Here is a 21,286-nt window from a genome sequence, read left to right on the forward strand (position 1 = left end):
GTTTGGATTTGGATAACATACATGTTGTCTTGGATCTAAAAAGAGAAGGAAACGCTGTTTGCTACTGTACCTCATACAACTAAAGTCTTTGAATAGTCTTTCTTCAGTTCTGTACTCCAGCCTTTGACTTCCACATATTATGGACTAACATTCTTAACATCTCATTCAAAATATCTGGAAAGAGATTAAAAACATTTGTCTGGGAGTGTGTCCCCTTTAACACAGTTGGGACATTATTGCACACGGTTGGTAGTATGGATTTGAAGCTCCCAGCCATGCATGGAAGAGATTACCACCGCATAACGTCATTGTGAAGTTACTCCTGTCTTTAATTCATGTTTAAGGAGTACTTTTCAAAACATGAAAAAATCCATATTCAAAGTGTTTTAGGTGGTGCAGTAATCCAGTAGCACATCTGTAGTGAGTTTGAATGCGATTTCCTGCTTCTTAGCGGAGGGTTGGACTAGATGGCCCATGAGGTCTCTTCCAACTCTACTATTCTATGATTCTATGATTTGGGAACAATGATATGTCATAATGCACATGCTGGGGTGTCACTTTGAAATCTTTCACTTCCCCAGTCATTTAACTTTCAGCAAGCAGATAATGAGGACCTCTGGTTACAAAGCCATAATGTTCTTCTTTCGCCTCATTCACTTTCTTTTAAAAAGTAATGCACAGAACTGATGGGGATTTCTCTTCTTGGATAGGCATTTCCTCACTATTTGCGCATCTTCTTTTGTTCTTTTGTAAACATACCAGCAATTTGGAAGCTTGTTGGTGCATTTGTTTGGCAATGAGACATAGATTGCAAAACACATATTTTATTTTCTATTAATATTTAAAACTTGTGGAAGTAATTAATTGTGAAGCCCCAGGCTTGTGAGATTTTGAACACTTCTTCTGGGGGAAAGGGGGCAATGGATGAACACAGGCAATACAGGGATTGGGAGGAAACAAGCCCCAGCAGTTGCTGCAACCTAAAATGTTTGAAGGTTTCTTCAAGTGTTTGAGAAATGGATTGGTGTAGTAAGAAAAGCAGCTGTCCTGGCTTGTTCCATCTCAAACCTAGGGGCCTTCCACACAGCCCTACATCCCAGAATACCAAGGCAGAAAATCCCACATTATCTGCTTTGAACTGGAATACAAGGCAGTGTGGACTCAGATATCTCTGTCCAAGGCAGATATTGTGGTATTTTCTGCCTTGATATTCTTGGATAGAGGGCTGTGTGGAAGGGCCCCAAGACAGGTTTGTAATATCAGGAACTGTTTTTAGAGCCTTGTACAATAATGTCCTTTGACTTCCTTCTAAATAGATTTACGTAGGACTATGTTGCTAAACTGTGGGCTGTGGCTGCATAGCAGTGTGATTCGAGTCAAACTACTTTTCTAACCTTATGATAGATGCCAGGCAGACTTTAAATCTCCGTACACATTGCTATTTTTTTCCAGAACACATAGCTGTTGCCTGTTACATTCCTTGCATAGTACGTCCATGCCGCGTTACTCATTTCATGCACAAATAAGTTGACAATGTAAGCTTTGCCAAACTATGAGCTAACCCCCCAGGGGTTTCTTTCACAGGACATCCCTATCATCACTCTGAGAAAATATTTTTTTTTTAAAAAAGGCTTTTGTCAGCAATGCAATGAAGTGAAGTATATGCTTAGGTTTATATACGCTGATTTAAACGCTAGCTGTAGAGCCTTATCAATTGGTTTCCCCAGGAAAAATTAATGGGTAGATTTCTTGGATTCAAGTGCTTCTTATGTTCAGATTGGGACCTTATCCCAGGTCCCTTCTAGACTGGCATATAATCCAGATTATCAAAGCAGATAACCCACATGATCTGCTTTGAACTGGATTATATGAGTCTACACTGCCATATAATCCAGTTCAAAGCAGATAATCTGGATTTTATATAGAAGCGTAAAAGGGGCCCCAGACTACTGTTGTGGGTTGGTTACCTCTTCTCTGAAGTATGGATTATCTGGAACTACGTCTTCACCTTTTGTGTACATTGTGTAGTGTTTCTGTATATCATCTTGGCACACAGCCTTCTGATATTTTATAGAGTAATATGGATTAACTAGGCACATGGCAAAGATGTTGGAGATTATGCAGGATTTTATATGATATAAATGTAAGTTTCCTATGGGTTAGATGAGGCATGGGCAAACTTGGGCCCTCCAGGTGTTTTGGACTTCAACTCCCACAATTCCTAACAGCCCACCAGCTGTTAGGAATTGTGGGAGATGAAGTCCAAACCACCTAGACGACCAAGTTTACCCATGCCTGGGTTAGATGCATTTTTCTAGAGCTGATTACAGAGGTAATGTCCAATTGCTTTGAGTCTTACCAGTAGATTTTTATATTGTATTATTTTGCCTTTGAATTGTGTGACACACCAGCTTCTTCTAAGCATTTTAGCAACATAAATGCTGGTTGATCATCCCTTATTCGGAATTCTGAAATGTGAACAACTCCAAAATGCAAATTAGTCCAGGTGGGTGACTGAGGTAGTGATGCTTTTTCTTTCCAATGAGTTAATGTACACAATTTAGTTTTGAGCACAAAATTATTAAATATATTGTATAAAATTAATTTCAAGATGTATATATAAAGTGCATATGAAACATACATTAATTTCATGTTTAGACTTATGTCTCATCTCCAAGCTATCTCATTATCTATGTATATACAAATACAGGTGTTCTGCACACAAAAAATCCAAAATCCAAAACACTTCTAGTCCTAAGTATTTTGTATAAAGAATACTCAACCTGTAATATAAAAGAACAGGGGTAACAAATAAATTAAAGTACACCGTAATTACATCCTATATTAATGCAAACATGCTGCCTCCCGGGGGCAAAAATACACCATATCACTCAGAGGCTCAGCAGGCTCCTAAAGCCCCATCACCCTCCCCACCTTATGTTGATTCATGTAGATACCAATGACACCGCTAGGCATACTTTTCAAAAGATCACAAATGATTTTCGAGCTCTGGGAACAAAGCTAAAACTGTATAATGTACATGTGATCTTTTCATCCCTCCTCCCCGTTGTAGGACATGGCTCTACAAGGGCCGGAAAAATAGTACAGGTCAATAACTGGCTCAGAAAATGGTGTCAAGAGGAGCATTTTGGCTTCCTTGACCATGGTCTACTCTTCCAAGAGGATGGACTACTGGCAAGCGATGGGGTGCATCTCACACAAGTAGGAAAACATCTTTTTGCACACAGACTCACAAACCTCATCAGGCGCACTTTAAACTAAATCCACTGGGGGAGGGGAACAACAGCCTGGCGAACACTATATTACCCACGACCACAGGGAACCGCCGTAAGGCTAAACGGAGGGCTGCACAAACACAGCAAGGACCAAGTACAGAGAGCACAATAATCCCAAATAAACAGTTCGAGGGGAGGTCACAGGGGCTTACATGTCTTTACACTAATGCTCAGAGCATGGGAAATAAGCAAGACGAACTCCAACTCCTAGCACAGCACCACACATACGATGTCATAGGCATCACTGAAACCTGGTGGGATGACTCCCATCACTGGAATTTAACCATTGAGGGCTATAACCTCTTTCACAGAAATAGAACAAAGGGGAGAGGAGGGGGAGTAGCTTTATATATCAAAAACAGTTACGTTGCAGAAGAAATGCAAGACTGTAATCCGGGAAACCAGCTTGAAAGCATCTGGATAAGAATCAAGGGAACCGGGACTCAAAAAGATCTTGTCGTGGGTGTCTACTACAGACCTCCGAGTCAGGATGAAGGACTTGATGAAGCCTTCTGTCAACAGCTGACCAAACAGGCACAAAGAAGAGATATAGTAGTCATGGGCGATTTCAATTATCCCGATATCTGCTGGAAAACAAACTCAGCCAAGAGTACAAAGTCCAACAAATTCCTCACTTGCCTTGCAGATAATTTTATGGTCCAGAAGGTAGAAGAGGCAACAAGGGGATCAGCAACTCTTGATCTAATCTTAACAAATGTGGAAGACCTGATCAATACAGTTGAAGTGGTTGGATCCTTAGGGGCAAGTGACCATGTGCTCCTGCAGTTTGCAATACAAAGGAATGCTGAAACTAAGACAAGTCAAACACGCATTCTGGACTTTAAGAGAGCTGACTTCCAAAAAATGAAGGAATTACTGAGCGGCATTCCATGGACGCCGATATTAAAAAACAAGGGAGTTAAGGATGGATGGGAGTTTTTCAAAAGTGAAATACTCAAGGCGCAAATGCAAACAGTGCCAACAAAGAAGAAAAATAAGACAAGTGCAAAGAAGCCAGAATGGATGTCCAAAGAACTTCTAACTGAGCTAAAGCTCAAAAGTGACATGCACAAGAAGTGGAAAAGGGGAGAAATCACCAAAGAAGAATTCAAACGTATAGCCAACTCCTGTAGGGAAAAGGTTCGCAAGGCTAAAGCGCAAAATGAGCTCAGGCTTGCCAGGGACATAAAAAACAACAAAAAAGGTTTTTTTGCTTATGTTGGTAGAAAAAGGAAGAAAAAGGAGGCGATAGGGCCACTGCAAGGAGTAGATGGGGTGATGGTGACAGGGGATAGGGAAAAGGCAGAACTGCTTAATGCCTTCTTTGCCTCGGTCTTCTCACAAAAAGAAAGCCATCTTCAACCTCAGCAACATGGAATGGACGAAGGATTGGGGGAAATCCAACCCCAAATAGGGAAACAAGTTGTCCAGGAACACCTGGCCACTCTAAACGAATTCAAGTCCCCAGGGCCAGATCAGCTACATCCAAGAGTATTGAAGGAACTAGCGGAAGTTATTTCAGAACCACTGGCAATCATCTTCGAGAGTTCTTGGAGAACAGGAGAAGTCCCAGCAGATTGGAGGAGGGCGAATGTGGTCCCTATCTTCAAGAAGGGAAAAAAGAACGACCCAAACAATTACCGTCCGGTCAGCCTCACATCAATACCAGGCAAGATTCTGGAAAAGATCATTAAGGAAGTGGTCTGCAAACACTTAGAAACAAATGCGGTCATTGCTAATAGTCAACACGGATTTACCAAAAACAAGTCATGCCAGACTAATCTGATCTCTTTTTTCGATAGAGTTACGAGTTGGGTCGATACAGGGAATGCCGTGGATGTAGCATATCTAGATTTCAGTAAGGCCTTCGACAAAGTCCCCCACGACCTTCTGGCAAACAAACTAGTAAAATGTGGGCTAGACAAAACTACGGTTAGGTGGATCTGTAATTGGCTAAGCGAACGAACCCAAAGGGTGCTCACCAATGCGTCGTCTTCATCATGGAAAGAAGTGACAAGTGGAGTGCCGCAGGGCTCCGTCCTGGGCCCGGTTCTGTTCAACATCTTTATTAACGACTTAGACGAAGGGTTAGAAGGCACGATCATCAAGTTTGCAGATGACACCAAACTCGGAGGGATAGCTAACACTCCAGAAGACAGGAGCAGAATTCAAAACGATCTTGACAGACTAGAGAGATGGGCCGAAACTAACAAAATGAAGTTCAACAGGGACAAATGCAAGATACTTCACTTCGGCAGAAAAAATGGAAATCAAAGATACAGAATGGGGGACGCCTGGCTTGACAGCAGTGTGTGCGAAAAAGATCTTGGAGTCCTCGTGGACAACAAGTTAAACATGAGCCTACAATGTGATGCGGCAGCTAAAAAAGCCAATGGGATTTTGGCCTGCATCAATAGGGGAATAACGTCTAGATCCAGGGAAGTCATGCTCCCCCTCTATTCTGCCTTGGTCAGACCACACCTGGAATACTGTGTCCAGTTTTGGGCACCGCAGATGAAGGGAGATGCTGACAAGCTGGAAAGCGTCCAGAGGAGGGCAACTAAAATGATTAAGGGTCTGGAGAACAAGCCCTATGAGGAGAGGCTTAAAGAGCTGGGCATGTTTAGCCTGCAGAAGAGAAGGCTGAGAGGAGACATGATAGCCATGTACAAATATGTGAGGGGAAGTCATAGGGAGGAGGGAGCAAGCTTATTTTCTGCTGCCCTGCAGACTAGGACACGGAACAATGGCTTCAAACTACAGGAAAGGAGATTCCACCTGAACATCAGGAAGAACTTCCTCACTGTGAGGGCTGTTCGGCAGTGGAACTCTCTCCCCCGGGCCGTGGTGGAGGCTCCTTCTTTGGAGGCTTTTAAGCAGAGGCTGGATGGCCATCTGTCGGGGGTGCTTTGAATGCGATTTCCTGCTTCTTAGCGGGGGGTTGGACTAGATGGCCCTTGAGGTCTCTTCCAACTCTACTATTCTATGATTCTATGATTCTATGATTCTAAATTTCAAGGATGGTGAAATCTCCCCAAATATTGAGTTGAGGGGAGAGGATAAGAGATCTAGTGAACAGTGAGTGATGTCCCAGGCTGAGAAAATGGAAAGCAGAGGATCTTGATGAGCAGTGATGTACAATTCAAAGGAAGAATAGCAAAATACCATTGGACAGGGTAGGGATTCCCAATATACTCATTGTGGAGGAAGGCAAATAGAGTTCACATTTAGGGAGACAACTGCAAATGTCAAATATATTCAACTGGAATTGCTGAAGTCAGATAAAACAACCCTCACCAGAGGATTTGCACAGAAATGTATGTGGCAGATGAAACATGTAGTAGTTGATTTCTTTGAGAATGTGACCCTCTGTAATCCCAAGCATGGCACGCTCATTACTCAGATCCTGTCCTTATCATAGGTGGTCTTGGAGGGTAGCACATGAAGTTCAGCAAATGTACTGGACCTATCACGTCTGGGTGGATAGGAGACTGCCTGGGAATTTCACATATGCTGCCTTGAGGTCTGGAACTGAAAGCTGATAGGTTAGAAAATGAACATTATTTATTACATTTATGTCCCCCTACATAAATGCAATAAATAATTGCACATTCTTTTGCTCAAAGTGGTCAAGATGAATACACAAGGTATTAAAATCAGACCTCCCAAACACAAGCAAGCTGAAAGAAGCTAGGGTGACTATAGACCAAGAAACATCGTGCAGATCTTTTCAATGCAAACAACTATAAGGTAAATCAGTTTGAAAGGGCAAGAGAAAGGATTGCCAGAAAATAGTTTAGCTTAAATGTCCCAAAGAGCGACTACATCCAATTTTGCTTCCAAGGTTGTTTCAGTTGGATATATAAAACATTCCTCAGGTGACCAAATGAATCAGTCTGTTGTGGAAATATTCCTCATCTGTTAGCTGACATGCATGTATATCTCTTAAAATGTGACCAGTGTGATTGTTCTTTCATTTTCATATGACACTAGAGTTTGAATCCAATTTAATTCCACTTTAGGGAGGGCCTTTAAACATGTCAGCCAGACAGGTCCTGGGCCTCACCAAACTACAAACCCCATAATTCTGCAGGAGGCAGAAACTGGATTTATAGTGGATACATGCTCTGGTTTGATGATTCAGGACTTGCACAATGCAGATAAAGGTGTTTATCACATGGAGCAGACAAATCGCACTTACAGCAGAACATCTTTGCTTTGAACTTATTGCACAACATTACTCCTTTGCTATTGCTCTCCCAATGAAAAATGGCTTGGAAAGTCAAAGAATATGAAAGGCACTGCAGACTAATTCAACCAGAGAAATCAGCCATAGCAGAGCACTTGATGAACCAACCTGGACACAGTATATTATTTGAGAACACAGAAATGCTGGACCACTCCAACAACTATCATGTCAGACTACACAGAGAAGCCATTGAAATCCACAAGCATGTGGACAACTTCAACAGAAAGGAGGAAACCAAGAAAATGAACAAAATCTGGCTACCAGTATTAAAAAAACTCTAAAATCAAAACAGTAGATGGGAACCAACACTCTGAGGGCAGAGGAGACCCAAGGACGCTAATGACTGAACAAAGGATGCCCTCCAGGCAAGAGACAAAACCTTTTCAATGCTAATTAGGGTGATTAACTGAAACATTAATGCTGGCTTCCCAGTGACAAAGGACTCTTGCCACACCCAGGACTCTCCACAGATATATATTTTTTCCTTTCCTTGCCTAGTTTATCCATGCCACACAGCCTCTGAGGATGCCTGCCATAGATGTGGGTGAAACGTCAGGAGAGAATACTTCTGGAACATGGCCACACAGCCCGAAACACATACAACAACCCGGCTTTGAAAGTGTTTCTTTGATAAACCCAAACAATCTGCTAATCACCGCCTTTTGTAGAAGAGATGCTTTCCAACAGTTCTCCGCTAGAAGAACAGCCGCAAAGGAGCAACGTTATGCAATAAGTCCAAGGCAAAGATGATGCTATCCTGCTAAAATTGTGATTTGTCTCTCCTGTGGAATAAACTCAAAAATAGATAGATATTTTTTCCCTCACTTTCTCATAACACTAGAATGTAAGCGTCTCTCAATGAAATTGACTAACAATAGGTTCAGGATACCACATAGAAACAACATGTAGAACATTATCGCATAAGTTCCTAAAAAGAGGTTCTGGAGCACATCTGGATAGCCACTGTTCCTATCGCACCAATTCATTCAACAAACCCTTTTTGGAAGCTGAAAGTGCTTTTAGATTACTGCAGCTGCTAGAAAGTAACTGATTCTACTCCTTGTCCATACACCCAATTTTAAAATGTTTTGCTTTCTGAAGGAATTGTGCAACTACAAGATTTCAGAGTCTTTCAAGACTGGGGCTTTGCAGTTAATTACTTCCACTTTTTCCAAGTTCAACAGCACTGCCCCTACACACACTTAAAGTATTAAACAAATAAAGATGCATTTAATATATAAACAGCAGATAATACAAGCTCTTTTTACTGTAAGACAGTTCACTGTACAGTTACTGATTGTTAATCGTAAAATTTATTTACATTTCCCTCTAGTATGCACATTATAAATTAAGAAATTTTAAAAAAATCCTATGACAGGTTTATTTGCTTGTTCAACTTAAAATAACAGCATTAAGATAATAACACAGGTCATTCCCATTAGTTTATATCCGCAGTGGAAATCTCAATTAAATTCTTATCTATTTAATAGTCCCGTTCCCCCCTTAAATCCCTAAATGGTTTGGAGCCCGCCCCTCCTTCCTCTGTTCCCATCCCACAGTCAAGACTGGCTAGCACACCTTCGCTATAAAAAGGCACCAAGCTGGCTGCTCAGAAATCCTTCAGGCTTAGGATCTGGCAGTCTGGATTAATTCGCTTTCCAGGTAAATTGTAATTCTAGCCTTTTGATGGGATGGTCAGTGAAGTGACAAGGGAATGAACTGAGAGACATAAGAAATGTGATGGGGGATTTTTAATTTCATGTTTATTTTTAATATATATCTTGGATAAGGGGCATGACAGGTGGTTGGTAGATCAAGCAAGACGGGAAGCAAACCAGGAATTTAGTCTGGTCATCTTAAAATCAAAGAGCATTTCCAGGGTCTAAAAAAATCCTTATCAATTTTTCAAAATATTTAGTTTAATAGATTTTCAACAAAATGGACCCCAGATGAGAAAAGTATGAAACTTCCAATGGACAGAGAAAAGCTGACGGCTCTCAGGGGTGCACAAATACGTGAGGGCAGAGGAAGAGAGAGAGAGAGAGGCTAGATTTCAGGACTGGTGACTTATGGGCACATTGCCCTGGGCACTCTGCCTGTGTCAACCCCCTTGAAAGTCCTCTTTTGCAGCTCCTCTCAATTTCAACGTGGCTTACCAGAAGAACTTCCCAGAGCATTGTGCCCACACATTGTCTCATGCCTTCTTTTCTGTGTGATGTGCATTGGAAACGGAGAAAATGGTTTCTTATCCTGCCTTTTTATTCTTGACATAAATGGATGTTTTATGTGAGTTTTCCCAGTTGTGATCAAATATTTCTCAGTTGCCGCATTGGTGGACTGTCATTTCCTCGTCATCTCTTCTTACCCTCAAGTTTTTCAGCTGGCTACTCTTGAGCAGAATGCCATTAATTTTAACAAATTAGAAACTGCCCTTTACTAAATACAGAATGAAAAGGAAAAAAAACTTTCTCCATAAAATAAAAAAAAATTCTTTTCAATCTAGGCAGTGATTATAGTAATAAGGAATGTAAAGCATTATGGAAACAGCTTGGAATGTTTATGCCAGAGGAACAGGCGTGTTACAGTCTTTTGAAGAAAAAAACAGTTCTCTGCCACATGAGACAGGAACTAATTATTATTATGGGATATGTCTTTAAGGACATCTAGTGGTCATTGTTTGAATGATGCATGCCTTCAAGTTGCTTTTGATTTCTACCAATCCAATCACATGATTATTTTAGCAAGATTTTTTGTAGCGGAGTGTGTTGCCTTTGCCTTCTTTTGAGGCCAAAAAAGTGTGACTTGCTCAAGGCTAGCTAATGTCTGAGTGAGGAGTCAAACACTGCTCTGAATGCAAAACACCTTGTTGGATTTTGCAACATTTTGGATGACACTCAAAATGTGTTGGCAGGGAAATCTAGGTACAAAGCACTGTTGTTTTCATTTTTAACGGTTATGCAAGTTCAGAATATGAATTAAAAATTCAAAGGCATGGCCATGATAGTCAGCTTCTGAGGAAGTATACTGAGAGTACATCTACTTTGACCACTGAAGGCAACTCCAGAATGCAACATTTGAATGAAGTGCATTATTAACACATTAGCAAGTAACATGCATTAAAGGCTACATCTGGCATAAACAAGGTCATGGGATACTCTGAAATAGAGCCTGCAATGTGCATCAATGCACTTTAGTATAAGCCACATTGCTCTGTTGATCCATACATACACATTGCGATGGATGGCTGGGGGATTCCTCCACAGCCGTGAAGTAGTGGCTCCTGCAGATTGTGGAACCAGGTCAAAGCAGTCGTCTGCAGTGTATATAAGCACCACCCAGACCTTGATCCGGTTCCAGGGCTTTATGCATATCATTCCCACACTGAAATCGCTTCCTCCTCTGTAGGCTTCACTGTGTCTTTACTGGTCAATGTAGATTGCCCTGAGTCTAAGAAAGCTTATGCTACCAACTTCCTTCTCTCAGATAGTCTCTAAATTGTTACAAGATCCATTTGTATAATAATAATAATAATAATAATAATAATAATAATAATAATAATAATAATAACTTTAATAATAATAAATCACGATCTGCCAACTGCAAAAGGCCACCCTGCTGGGATCTGCATGCATCATCCGAAAATACATCACACAGTCCTAGACACTTGGGAAGTGTTCGACTTGTGATTTTGTGATACGAAATCCAGCATGTCTATCTTGTTTGCTGTGTCATACAATAAAATAATAACTTTATTTTTATACCCCGCCCCATCTCCCCAGTGGGGACTCGGAGCGGCTTACATTGGGACCGAGCCTGAAACATACAGCAATAAAACAATAAAACAATTATTCCAACAGTAAAACATCACTATCAATAAAACCATCATAAAAATCAACATACAGCATAAAATGTTAAAAACAGGAGACTAAAACAAGGGTCTGGGCCAAAGTGCAGAATATATCAAAATGGGGGAGATAGTTTCTCAGTCAAAGTAGTCCATAAAATGCAAAGTAGTAGTGGCAGAATATCCTGTAGTTGGATGGGCAGATAGTTCAACCTAATAATTAATCGTCAAAGGCCTTTTGGAAGAGCCAGGTTTTTAGGCTCTTCCGGAAGGAGAGGAGGGTAGGGGCCTGCCTGATCTCCCTGGGGAGCGAGTTCCAAAGTCGGGGGAGCATGACGGAGAAGGCCCTCTCTCTCGTCCCCACCAACCGCGACTGCGAAGGTGGTGGAAGCGAGATGAGGGCCTCGCCTGACGAGCGAAGAGAATGTGCAGGTTCATAGGGGGAGATGTATAAGTGTTAGTGTGGTTCATGTTGAAGTTCTCATCTTGAAATTAAGACAATGTAGTAAAAGTTAGCAAATGAATGAAAAATCTAAATGGTAATGCTACTCCTATCACAAAGATCCTAAATGCATTGTATTATTTAAAAGGACTTTTAAGCTAGCTAAAGCCCCTTCCACAGAGCTATATAAAATCCACATTGAGCTCTATTGTATGGCAGTGTGGACTCAGTTAATTCAGTTCAAAGCAGCTATTGTGATTATCTGCCTTGATATTCTGGGCTATATGGCTGTGTGAAAGGGCCCTGAGGCAAAGGTAAATTTTGTTTCAATAACTTTTTATTCTTTTGATATTACTCCCTAGATTTACTTTAGAAGTAGGTTTTTTATCTTAGTTCAAACCAATGCATACTTGCCATCTGACTTCTCAGGCTCTGCCGATAGTTTCATTTTGGATACTCTCCTCCCTGGATACTTGAAGCCTCCGAGGATGCCTGCCATAGATGTGGGCGAAACGTCAGGAGAGAATACTTCTGGAACATGGCCACACAGCCCGAAATACATTCAACAACCCTGTGATCCCGGCCATGAAAGCCTTCGACAACATACCCAAAGTGTGTTTACTAGTAGTTCCCTGATCCCAAAGTGGCATAGATCAAAGGAATTTCATATATATCTATATATATCTATTGTTTGCATGTTGTTTCACTCCTTTATCTAGTGTACTCAAGCATAATAAGACAAACACAGGCATAACACCCAAAGAAGTTATAATGAAACAAAAACAACCCGGGACACCTTGTTGTGTGCCAGTTCTTGGCGTTGCGAATCAAACAAAGAATTCCTTTGAATATAGAAGTCGTTATCTTGGAGGCTGAATTTCTTTACTACAGTTGGCATTGGCTCAAGATTTTACGCAGCTCCAGGACTTGGTTGTTTCCATATGCTTTACTTTATTACTGTTACTTACTCCTTGAACATTATACCCTTTGTTGGATTATGATATGAGATTTGTACCTTTACTTTTGATATTCTGGAAGTAATTTCATCATATATAATACAGTTTGAAGTAACTTACTTTCAGGCAGAGTTGTAGAAAGTAGAACCATGTTACATTTCTTGTGAGTAATACATGAACAGGCTGGCATTAAGAATGAGTTATGAGAGGCCCAGCTTTGTTAATGGCACTAAATTATTTAGGGTGATGAGAATAAGAATGGATTGTTAAGAGCTTATACAAAGGTGACATATATGACGGTTATGGAATCAGAGAATGAGGGTAACTGGAATTTACACTTTCTTCTGCTGCTATGGTCTTGAGCAAAAGAGTTAAATGATTTTTTTTTGAGGAAGAGGGAAAATTCCCCATTACTGTTAATGGAAGATTTATCCAGAATGCTAATACCTCCGACAACAGGTCTTTTACATAAACTGGCTCATATGTTCTGCATTTTTCAGTGAGCAAAAATGAGGGAGGTGAGTCACAAATGGGAATTAACTCGCCTCTTGTCACTGCCCCTGCTACAAATTGTGTCCATGCAAAGCAAGACAAGCCAGAATTCGCTCAGGGAACGTGCATGGAGAATATGATATTCCATCCAAAATCAGATGACAAGATATTACAATTTCTGTAACCATCTATCAGTGTGATGAAGTGATTTGAGTTTGTACGACGACTCTGGAAACCACGGTTCCATTCCTCACGCAGCCATGGGAACCCACTGGGTGGCCTTCAGCTAATCGCACACTTTCAGCCCCATAAAACCCTGTGATAGATTTGTCTTAGAATTTCAGTAAGTCAGAGATGACGTTAGGGCACACAACAACCCTTTCCAAAATCATGTATTTCACAGCATGATATAATAGTCAAAGAGCTCAGTGTGAGTTTCAGCATTGGCGAAACAGCCCCATATGAGTTTTAAAATCTCATTCATTTTTGTCAGAATCCAAGTCATATTATTTATAGCCCACCTTCTCCCAAAACTGGGATTCAAAGTGGCTCAGTGAAGCCCGTGTGAGCTAATCTGGGCGAAAGAAACAGAAATATATGGTTGTGATAAATAAAAAAATTCACTTCTGAAGGATTTCACTGGTACATAGATGTTAGCCAGATTTTTGTGTTAGTTTGTTTTTCATCAGAAAGCAATCTACACTGGCATTAGTCATTTATTACTTAAATTCAGTGTAGTAACAGAACTTTCTTTCCTTCCACTTTCTGCTGCAGCCCATATAGATGTAAAAAAAAATTCCTGAAGGCTTCCAAGCCCTTTAGAATCTTTTTTTCCCTGCAGTGGCCAGGGGAGGGTGGTTGTAGTGGTAGGAAATGAAAGTTTCCTTTTTTTACTTTTCCTGGATTCTGCTGTCCAACCTGCTGTAGTTTGGCATTGAATCATGCCTGCTACTTTCCACAAAGAGAAAATAAGGGGATAATAGCTGGTAAGAGAATGCTAGATTGTTGTTCAAACACACAAAAAACATCATCTTACAATGTCATTGTTCCTTCCACAGTACTCCTGGTATGATTTCTACACAGCACCAATTGATTCCTGATGCAGTCCAAAGCATAATGGAAAAGGAAGAACCTGAAGAAAAATCTGAACTTGAGGAAAGCAACTATTCTATAACATCTGAATCAGGTGTCCCTTTAAGACATGGATACACACATCTGCAAAGTTCCTTCTAAAATATTTGCTGAATTGGCAGCCTCCAAAATATTTCAAAATCAGATCTGTAATTCTATGTACGAGTATGAAGATGTAAAGTGAGAATATTTAGCCCCTTTCATTATAACTACAGTATATATTTTTCAGTTGTTTTGTGGAACCTCACCTCTCCATAATTTCAGCTAATATATGCTTACTGAAAAATGTGGATACTTGCTGAATCAAAATTAATCCCCAAATCCTATTTTATTATGTAATCTTTTTGCTGCGATCTGGTATCTGCTTAGCCAGAATCAAATGAAGTTAATCCACTTCTGAATACTTGAATAGGCTTGTACCATTAACCATTCTGGATTTGTTTGTGTCACCATTTTTTCTAAAATATATAAACAGAATTCTTCTATTCATGAAGTGACAGTTTTTCATCTCTTCTACAGGACCACGTGTGTTCAAGATATTGCAGAAATGGGTTCCAAAGGCATCTTATTGCTTTGACAAAGAACATTACTGTTATGCTGGCCACCAGATCACCATTCATGAGTCCATTGAAAGCCTCGGAGCTGTAGTATGGCCTGGTGTAAGTTTTAGACAGGAAATAATGAAACCACCTGATGTATCTTTGATAGCTTCTTTCCCATTTGTCATTGTTTACTGGCTGAGTATCCCTATAATGTCTGGCTGAGTGAGACATTAGACTTCAGTGAACATCCAATTCATTTCCCACCTGACTGATAGAGATGAGAAAAAATGACTTTTTCAGGTTTACAACTCCCAGAATCTTGGAGGTTGCTGGTCATGCTGGTAGAGGGACACTGGGCTTGTGTTCCTCAAAAGTAATTATTCCAAGCTCTTCTGCATTTGTTGTTAACTAAGTTATGCTATGCATCCAATTCTCATCTATCCTTCCAACCCTTTGCAGCTTACAAAAGCATGCAGATGTAGGAATGGCTGTCTTAATCACGTTTTGTAGAGTATATATATAGTTGCTAAACAGTTTCTTGCCAATGGCAACACCACTACAGAGATGGCCTTCTAGATCAGTGGTTCTCAACCTGTGGGTTCTCAGGTGTTTTGGTTTACAACTCCCAGAAATCGCAGCCAGTTTACCAGCTGTTAGGATTTCTGGGAGTTGAAGGCCAAAACCTCTGGAGAACCAGTTTTAGATGTTTTGAATGCTGTTGCCATCATTTCTCACAATTGGCAGCGCCAGTTAGGGCTGATCAAAGCAGCAATCTGACATAATCTGAAGAACCTAACTCTAGCAATATAAGGTTCATTGATCAATTAAATATGAGCCGCATAGACCATACGTTTTGAAAGCAAAAGGGGGGGGGGGGGAGTGTGCAGACCTTTATGCAGCATGAGCAGCTAGAAGTCCACATAATTGGGAGGGGGGGGGGGGAAGTCTGGGAACAGACAGACTTCAGTTCATGGTATGAAGTGCATACAGTAGGTAAAATGTATAAATTGGTGTGTGCATTAGGAAAAGTGTGCACAAATTTCCATGTGCCCTATCCTAATCCAATATGGCAATTTAATTTTAGATGAAAAATATAACATTGTTGATTTATTATTATAGGCTCTTGCTTTGTGTCAGTATCTGGAATCAAACCAACAAGAAATCAGCCTCAAAGGCAAGAAAGTACTTGAAATTGGAGCTGGAACAGGTCTGGTGTCCATTGTAGCAAGTATATTAGGTTGGTAGTTTGTGTGTGTGTGCATATACAGTAGAGTCTCACTTATCCAACACTCGATTATCCAACATTCTGGATTATCCAACACATTTTTGTAGTCGATGTTTTCAATAAATCGTGATATTTTGGTGCTAAATTCTTAAATACAGTAATTGCTACATAGCATTATTTCATATTGAAATACTTTTTCTGTCAAATTTGTTGTTAAACGTGATGTTTTTGTGCTTAATTTGTAAAATCATAACCTAATTTGATGTTTAATAGGCTTTTCCTTAATCCCTCCTTATTATCCAACATATTTGCTTATCCAATGTTCTGCCGACCCGTTTATGTTGGATGAGGGAGACTCTACTGTACTCTATCTCAGGGGTGTCAAACTCATTTTTATGCTAACCCAAAGAGGCAAGACATTCTTACTTACAGTAAAAACTCCTTTCTTCTCTTCTAGGTGCTTTTGTTACTGCTACTGACTTGCCTGAGGTACTTCAGAACCTGGAGTACAATATTACAAAGAACACCCAGAACATTAATGTTCACAAGCCTGAAGTAAGAAAGCTGGTTTGGGGAGAGAATCTCAATGAAGACTTCCCTAAATCAACTTGCTATAATTTCATTGTGGCCACGGATGTTGTGTATCACCACACAGCTCTGGATACTCTTTTGGAGACGATAGGCTACTTGTGTCAGCCTGGGACAGTCTTGCTATGGGCAAACAAATTCAGGTTCAGCACTGATTATGATTTCTTGGACAAACTCAGCAATATATTCAATATCACACAACTGGCAGAATTTCCAGAGTCAAATGTCAAATTGTTCAAGGGCACAATTCGAGAAAATTAATACCTTGGAGAATGCCAGAACCTTTAATCAATAATAGCAGAATAAAAATCTTGATTGCATGGGCATTTTTAAACATTAACAACCTCTTTTTCATTATGGCTTGGCGCATTTAACAGTGTAGCATTGTGTTAAACATCCCAGCTTTAGGGAGGAGGAAATGAAGAGCATTCATACCTTTAAAATGGGTAGTTACCAACTGTCGAGTGATTCTAGCAGTGAATACTTCTCTTGGCTCATGCAATCTTTTTTCCAGATTATCACAAGGGTGTGTATCCAGTCCTTAACTTTTACAATGATAAGCAAAATTGAATTATCCCTTCCATTTTTCATAAAATTAATGGGCTTGAAATCTCAGATTCCACTGCTATTCCCTTCACACCTGGTTGTTAGAAGAGCACTTTTTAAACATTGTACAATTAGTTCTCCTGTAAAGAATCTATCTTGAGGGGTTACAGATGAACAAGGTTGATGGAATGGAAAATACCACATCTCAGATTACAAACTTAGTGTCTCGAATCAGTGTAATCCTCTAACAGAGTTACACAGGTAAAATTAATCCCTAATAATGAGGACACTTGTAATTTTTTTCAGAATGAAATCCTCAACCTCTAGTATCTATGGCTGATAAGGCATAAGAAAATATTTAGACAAGTATATATGTGTACATTCAAAACACGTCAGAGCTGTAACCATCTTTGCAATATATGAGAAGTAAATATTTTCTTGAAACCCCCATTTTAAGTCACTACTATTCCAATAAATGGCATATGTATAAATACTTTTACCATGTCACTTTCTAACACTGCTACAAATGTAACATTTTAATAGGCCTCCCTGGAGTCATATGTGCTATTAATGGTTATTCTTAGTTTTCCCTAAAATTAAGTGAATTCTAATGCCTCCTTTATAAACTCTTGACACACTGGGACAGGTTTCAGGTTTGTTAATTATTTTATTACCTTAACAAAATTAAACCATAGAGTGCTGAAGTTTTTGATACTGAAATTTGCACATTTATTCTGCAGTTTTACATTTTTCAAACATTATTAACATGTATGTATAAGTTTTACAATACCTGATTAATGTTAACTGTCTGACACTTTATACATGTATCAGTTTATTCTGACACTTTGTATCGCATGGATATTTGAGAATATCTCCAAGTAGAAGATATTAAAGAGCACCGTTGCACCAGCAGTATAGAATACATTTGCAGTGAGTGTGAAACTTTTTTATTTTAAAAAAAATTCAAAACGTAAACTCTTGCAAGTTGCACTGGTAATTAAGTTCCGTTAATGTTAAGTCTAATAAATAAGGTTGTAGCTACTTCTTATGTAGCTTCATTTTTAAGGCCTTCATATACAATTGAAAACATATTTTGAACACGTTAAAATTCCTGCTTGTTGTAAAAAGAACAGCTTGTACAGGCATGTGGTTAAAATTACGAACAGTTAAGAACCACATATACATGCAAGACGTTTTCTCATTTCCGTTTCCTAATCCTTGGTGCTGGCCATTCCAAAACATCCATTGCCAGCAATGTGATGTATGCTGAAGATCTTGCTTGAAGGTTTTTATTTCATTTTCTGGGCAACTTAAGTGTCTGTCGATTTAGACACCATGATGTCAAAAGCAAAGCTAGCACATACATATTGTATCTCCTTCTTTCTCCGATTAATACATACAATTAAAGCATTCAATAATGGATGAAAACATGCATTCCAGTAAGATCACATTTTTATATCCAGTCAGTGTGACAACATCTCAAATTTACGACAGCAGGTTTATTTCAAAACACACAATAATCGGGTGGATACATGACAGGAAGCCAATTTTCAGTGAAAGATGCACAGTGAGTCCATCCAAGTAACTTCATTAGCTAGAAAAGAAAGCAGTAATAATTAGTAGCAAAAATTAAACTATTTCATTTTGACAACTTGAACTATTAATCCGAGTTCCACTAAAACATGAAAGTTTAACGAATAGCGGAAGCAAGAAATAAACACATCCACTAGGCTTACTGTGGATTTTGAAGTTATAAACAAATCAAGATACTGTAGTTTTACAACCCAAAAATTGTCAGTTACTGGAAGGGGAAAAATTACTACCTACCTGTATACAATTCTTCAGGTTTTCTTTGGTGGGTTTCTCCTCTACAAGTTTTGTGGCAAACTTGAGACCTCTGCCATACATTTTATTTACCAGTGCATGCTTATAGGCAAATGGTAAAACCTGCACATGGTGGGAAACAAGAGGTTCAATTTCTGAATGTTCTTGGTAAGTCTGCAATGTGATGTGCCTCAATTCTCTTTCAGGTTTGGCAGCAGCAGTACAAAAACTGAAAGCACAGGACACTTTTACAAGTTGGAGTCTGGGAGTAGAGGGTTGTTACAGTAACACTGCATTGAATATTTGCTAATTCTACAGAAGAAATGCATTTTCAGGGGTTTTTTTGTGAAGGAGATGAGGGTGGGGGCTGTTTTTATTTATTTAGGGAGGGAGTTCCAAAGACAGGGAGCGGTCACAAAGCAGGCCTCTCTCTTGTTCCCACCAACTCAATATGTTTTAAATTGCTGGACACTGTGCCAGGAGTCATAATCCACATTTTACTTGCAAATTTCTCTTAATATTGCAGTTACACAACTGTACCGATGTTCCTTCTAAACACAGAAACATTGTTCCAAATTGGCAAAAGGGTGGGAACAAAAGATTTCTAAGCACGTGTGTTTGGGTTCTGCCACTAAATTACAAATTTGACTACCATTAGTCAATCAGTTTGTGAATAACTGAGTCCTGCAAGTATGTACTTTCTCAATGACTGTCCCCAGGTTGGAACGCTTCCTCGTTTCTTTTTGCAAGTAAGAAAATACTTTTCTGTTTAGACAGAATATTATAATGCCAGTCTCACCAAAACAATGTTTGTACAATGATGTGTGCTTTAATCTGTCTTTAATTTTTTGGCTGTTTTCACTTTTGTTTTTTGCGAGTGCTTGTTTTTTAAATTTGTTGTAAGCTGCTTTGAGACCTGAACTAAGTAAAAGGCGAGGTAGTCAATGACAATATCATCATCAAACCGTGAGGGGGAGGTGGGTAATAAAATAAATTATTATTTTTGTTATTAATATCATCATCATTGTCGTCAGAATGGAATCAACTAACTATCAAACTGAAGTTCCACCCTTCTATTTTAAGCAGCTGTAGCATTCCTCCTTGTTTGTAAATACCTTGGTGTCAGTCAGTTCAGTCCATTTTGTGGTCTCCCAGAAAGTTTCCATCAGAGCATTAAAACCACTGTCCTGGCTGTCATCCTTGCATTCAGCATCACTTGATCCAGCCCCTTCTTGGGCCTGCAACTGCAGAAGCTGGTCTGCCAATGCACTTCCTTTCCGACAGAGAGCATCTACGAGTGTAGATTTCTGCTTTTCCATATCACTAAGTGGGAAACAGACACAAGATTCATTGTATTTACAGTGACACACAGAAGCTTTTCTAAGAAGTTCTCAACAGTGAGCTGAAAATGATTAGGTCAGAGACAATTATCAGAAAGTTGCCTGGTTATATAGCCAATATTGTGCTAGGGAAAGTATTTCCAACGTGTCATTTTCTGATTTCACATTCCATGACAACACCAACTGCTTGCTTGAGTTGTGTGCATCATTATATAAAATTCTATTTCCACGGAATAACTTTTATTCTTAATTTCACTATGCAGTAATCATTTTGAATCTTCAATATCTTCTTGTGAACATTTCTAAAGTTACAACATATATAACTTCTTCCAGATATTAAAGCTGACCTCAAGAAATTGACATTACATTTGTCTGAAGATTCCTGCAGAAGCGGTTTTAAACAGCCAACAACTAGGCCATTTTCTCATAAAAGCAACAGATCTGTGTTTTTGTGAATAATACTCAAGGATAAATTTCTTACAGATCGCTCAAATAGAAACTTTATTTTAGCCCATAACAAATAAAAATGAAAATGGAAAAAGTATTTGTATCTACGCATTTATTGTCATTGGCCACAATTGAACACAAAGTTAAAGTGTTTGAGAACATGCCTAGATATAGTATTTATTTATTTATAAATAAGGGTGGGAAGGGAGGGCAGTGGTTAGAGGCCATTGGGCCAGTGCAATTACCATCCATAGATAACAATATAAACAACACTGAAGCACTGGAGCACTCTTATAGGGTTGGGGTAAAGAAATTAACATCTTAACTCCTACGCTGAGTATACTACTGCTTCCAAACAGAACAT

At 39.4% G+C, this 21,286-nt stretch overlaps 2 protein-coding genes across 6 annotated transcripts in view; one reads left to right on the top strand and one right to left on the bottom strand.

The window, feature by feature from the left end:
• mettl21c (methyltransferase 21C, AARS1 lysine) overlaps positions 1 to 18,233 on the top strand; it is a 41,126-nt gene extending 22,893 nt beyond the window's left edge. Inside the window, exons 1-5 of one of the 3 annotated variants that reach the window (XM_008106973.2) lie at positions 9,104 to 9,207; positions 14,338 to 14,465; positions 14,930 to 15,069; positions 16,072 to 16,189; positions 16,635 to 18,233. In XM_008106973.2, coding sequence (XP_008105180.1) covers positions 14,348 to 14,465; positions 14,930 to 15,069; positions 16,072 to 16,189; positions 16,635 to 17,026 — 768 coding nt within the window. In that variant the 5' untranslated portion in view covers positions 9,104 to 9,207; positions 14,338 to 14,347 and the 3' untranslated portion in view covers positions 17,027 to 18,233. Of the gene's footprint in view, positions 1 to 9,103; positions 9,208 to 14,337; positions 14,466 to 14,929; positions 15,070 to 16,071; positions 16,190 to 16,634 lie in introns of those variants that run through there. The other 2 variants (XM_008106974.2, XM_062975469.1) reach the window with 2 other exon arrangements.
• tpp2 (tripeptidyl peptidase 2) overlaps positions 17,959 to 21,286 on the bottom strand; it is a 57,020-nt gene continuing 53,692 nt past the window's right edge. For 2 of the 3 annotated variants that reach the window (XM_003218715.4, XM_003218714.4), the window contains 3 exons: positions 20,251 to 20,458; positions 19,139 to 19,258; positions 17,959 to 18,905 (listed from right to left, as the gene is read on the bottom strand). In XM_003218715.4, coding sequence (XP_003218763.2) covers positions 18,816 to 18,905; positions 19,139 to 19,258; positions 20,251 to 20,458 — 418 coding nt within the window. In that variant the 3' untranslated portion in view covers positions 17,959 to 18,815. Of the gene's footprint in view, positions 18,906 to 19,138; positions 19,259 to 20,250; positions 20,459 to 21,286 lie in introns of those variants that run through there. The other variant, XM_062975468.1, reaches the window with a different exon arrangement.

This window comes from Anolis carolinensis, chromosome 3 (assembly GCF_035594765.1).
Source record: "Anolis carolinensis isolate JA03-04 chromosome 3, rAnoCar3.1.pri, whole genome shotgun sequence".
Lineage (NCBI taxonomy): Eukaryota > Metazoa > Chordata > Lepidosauria > Squamata > Dactyloidae > Anolis > Anolis carolinensis.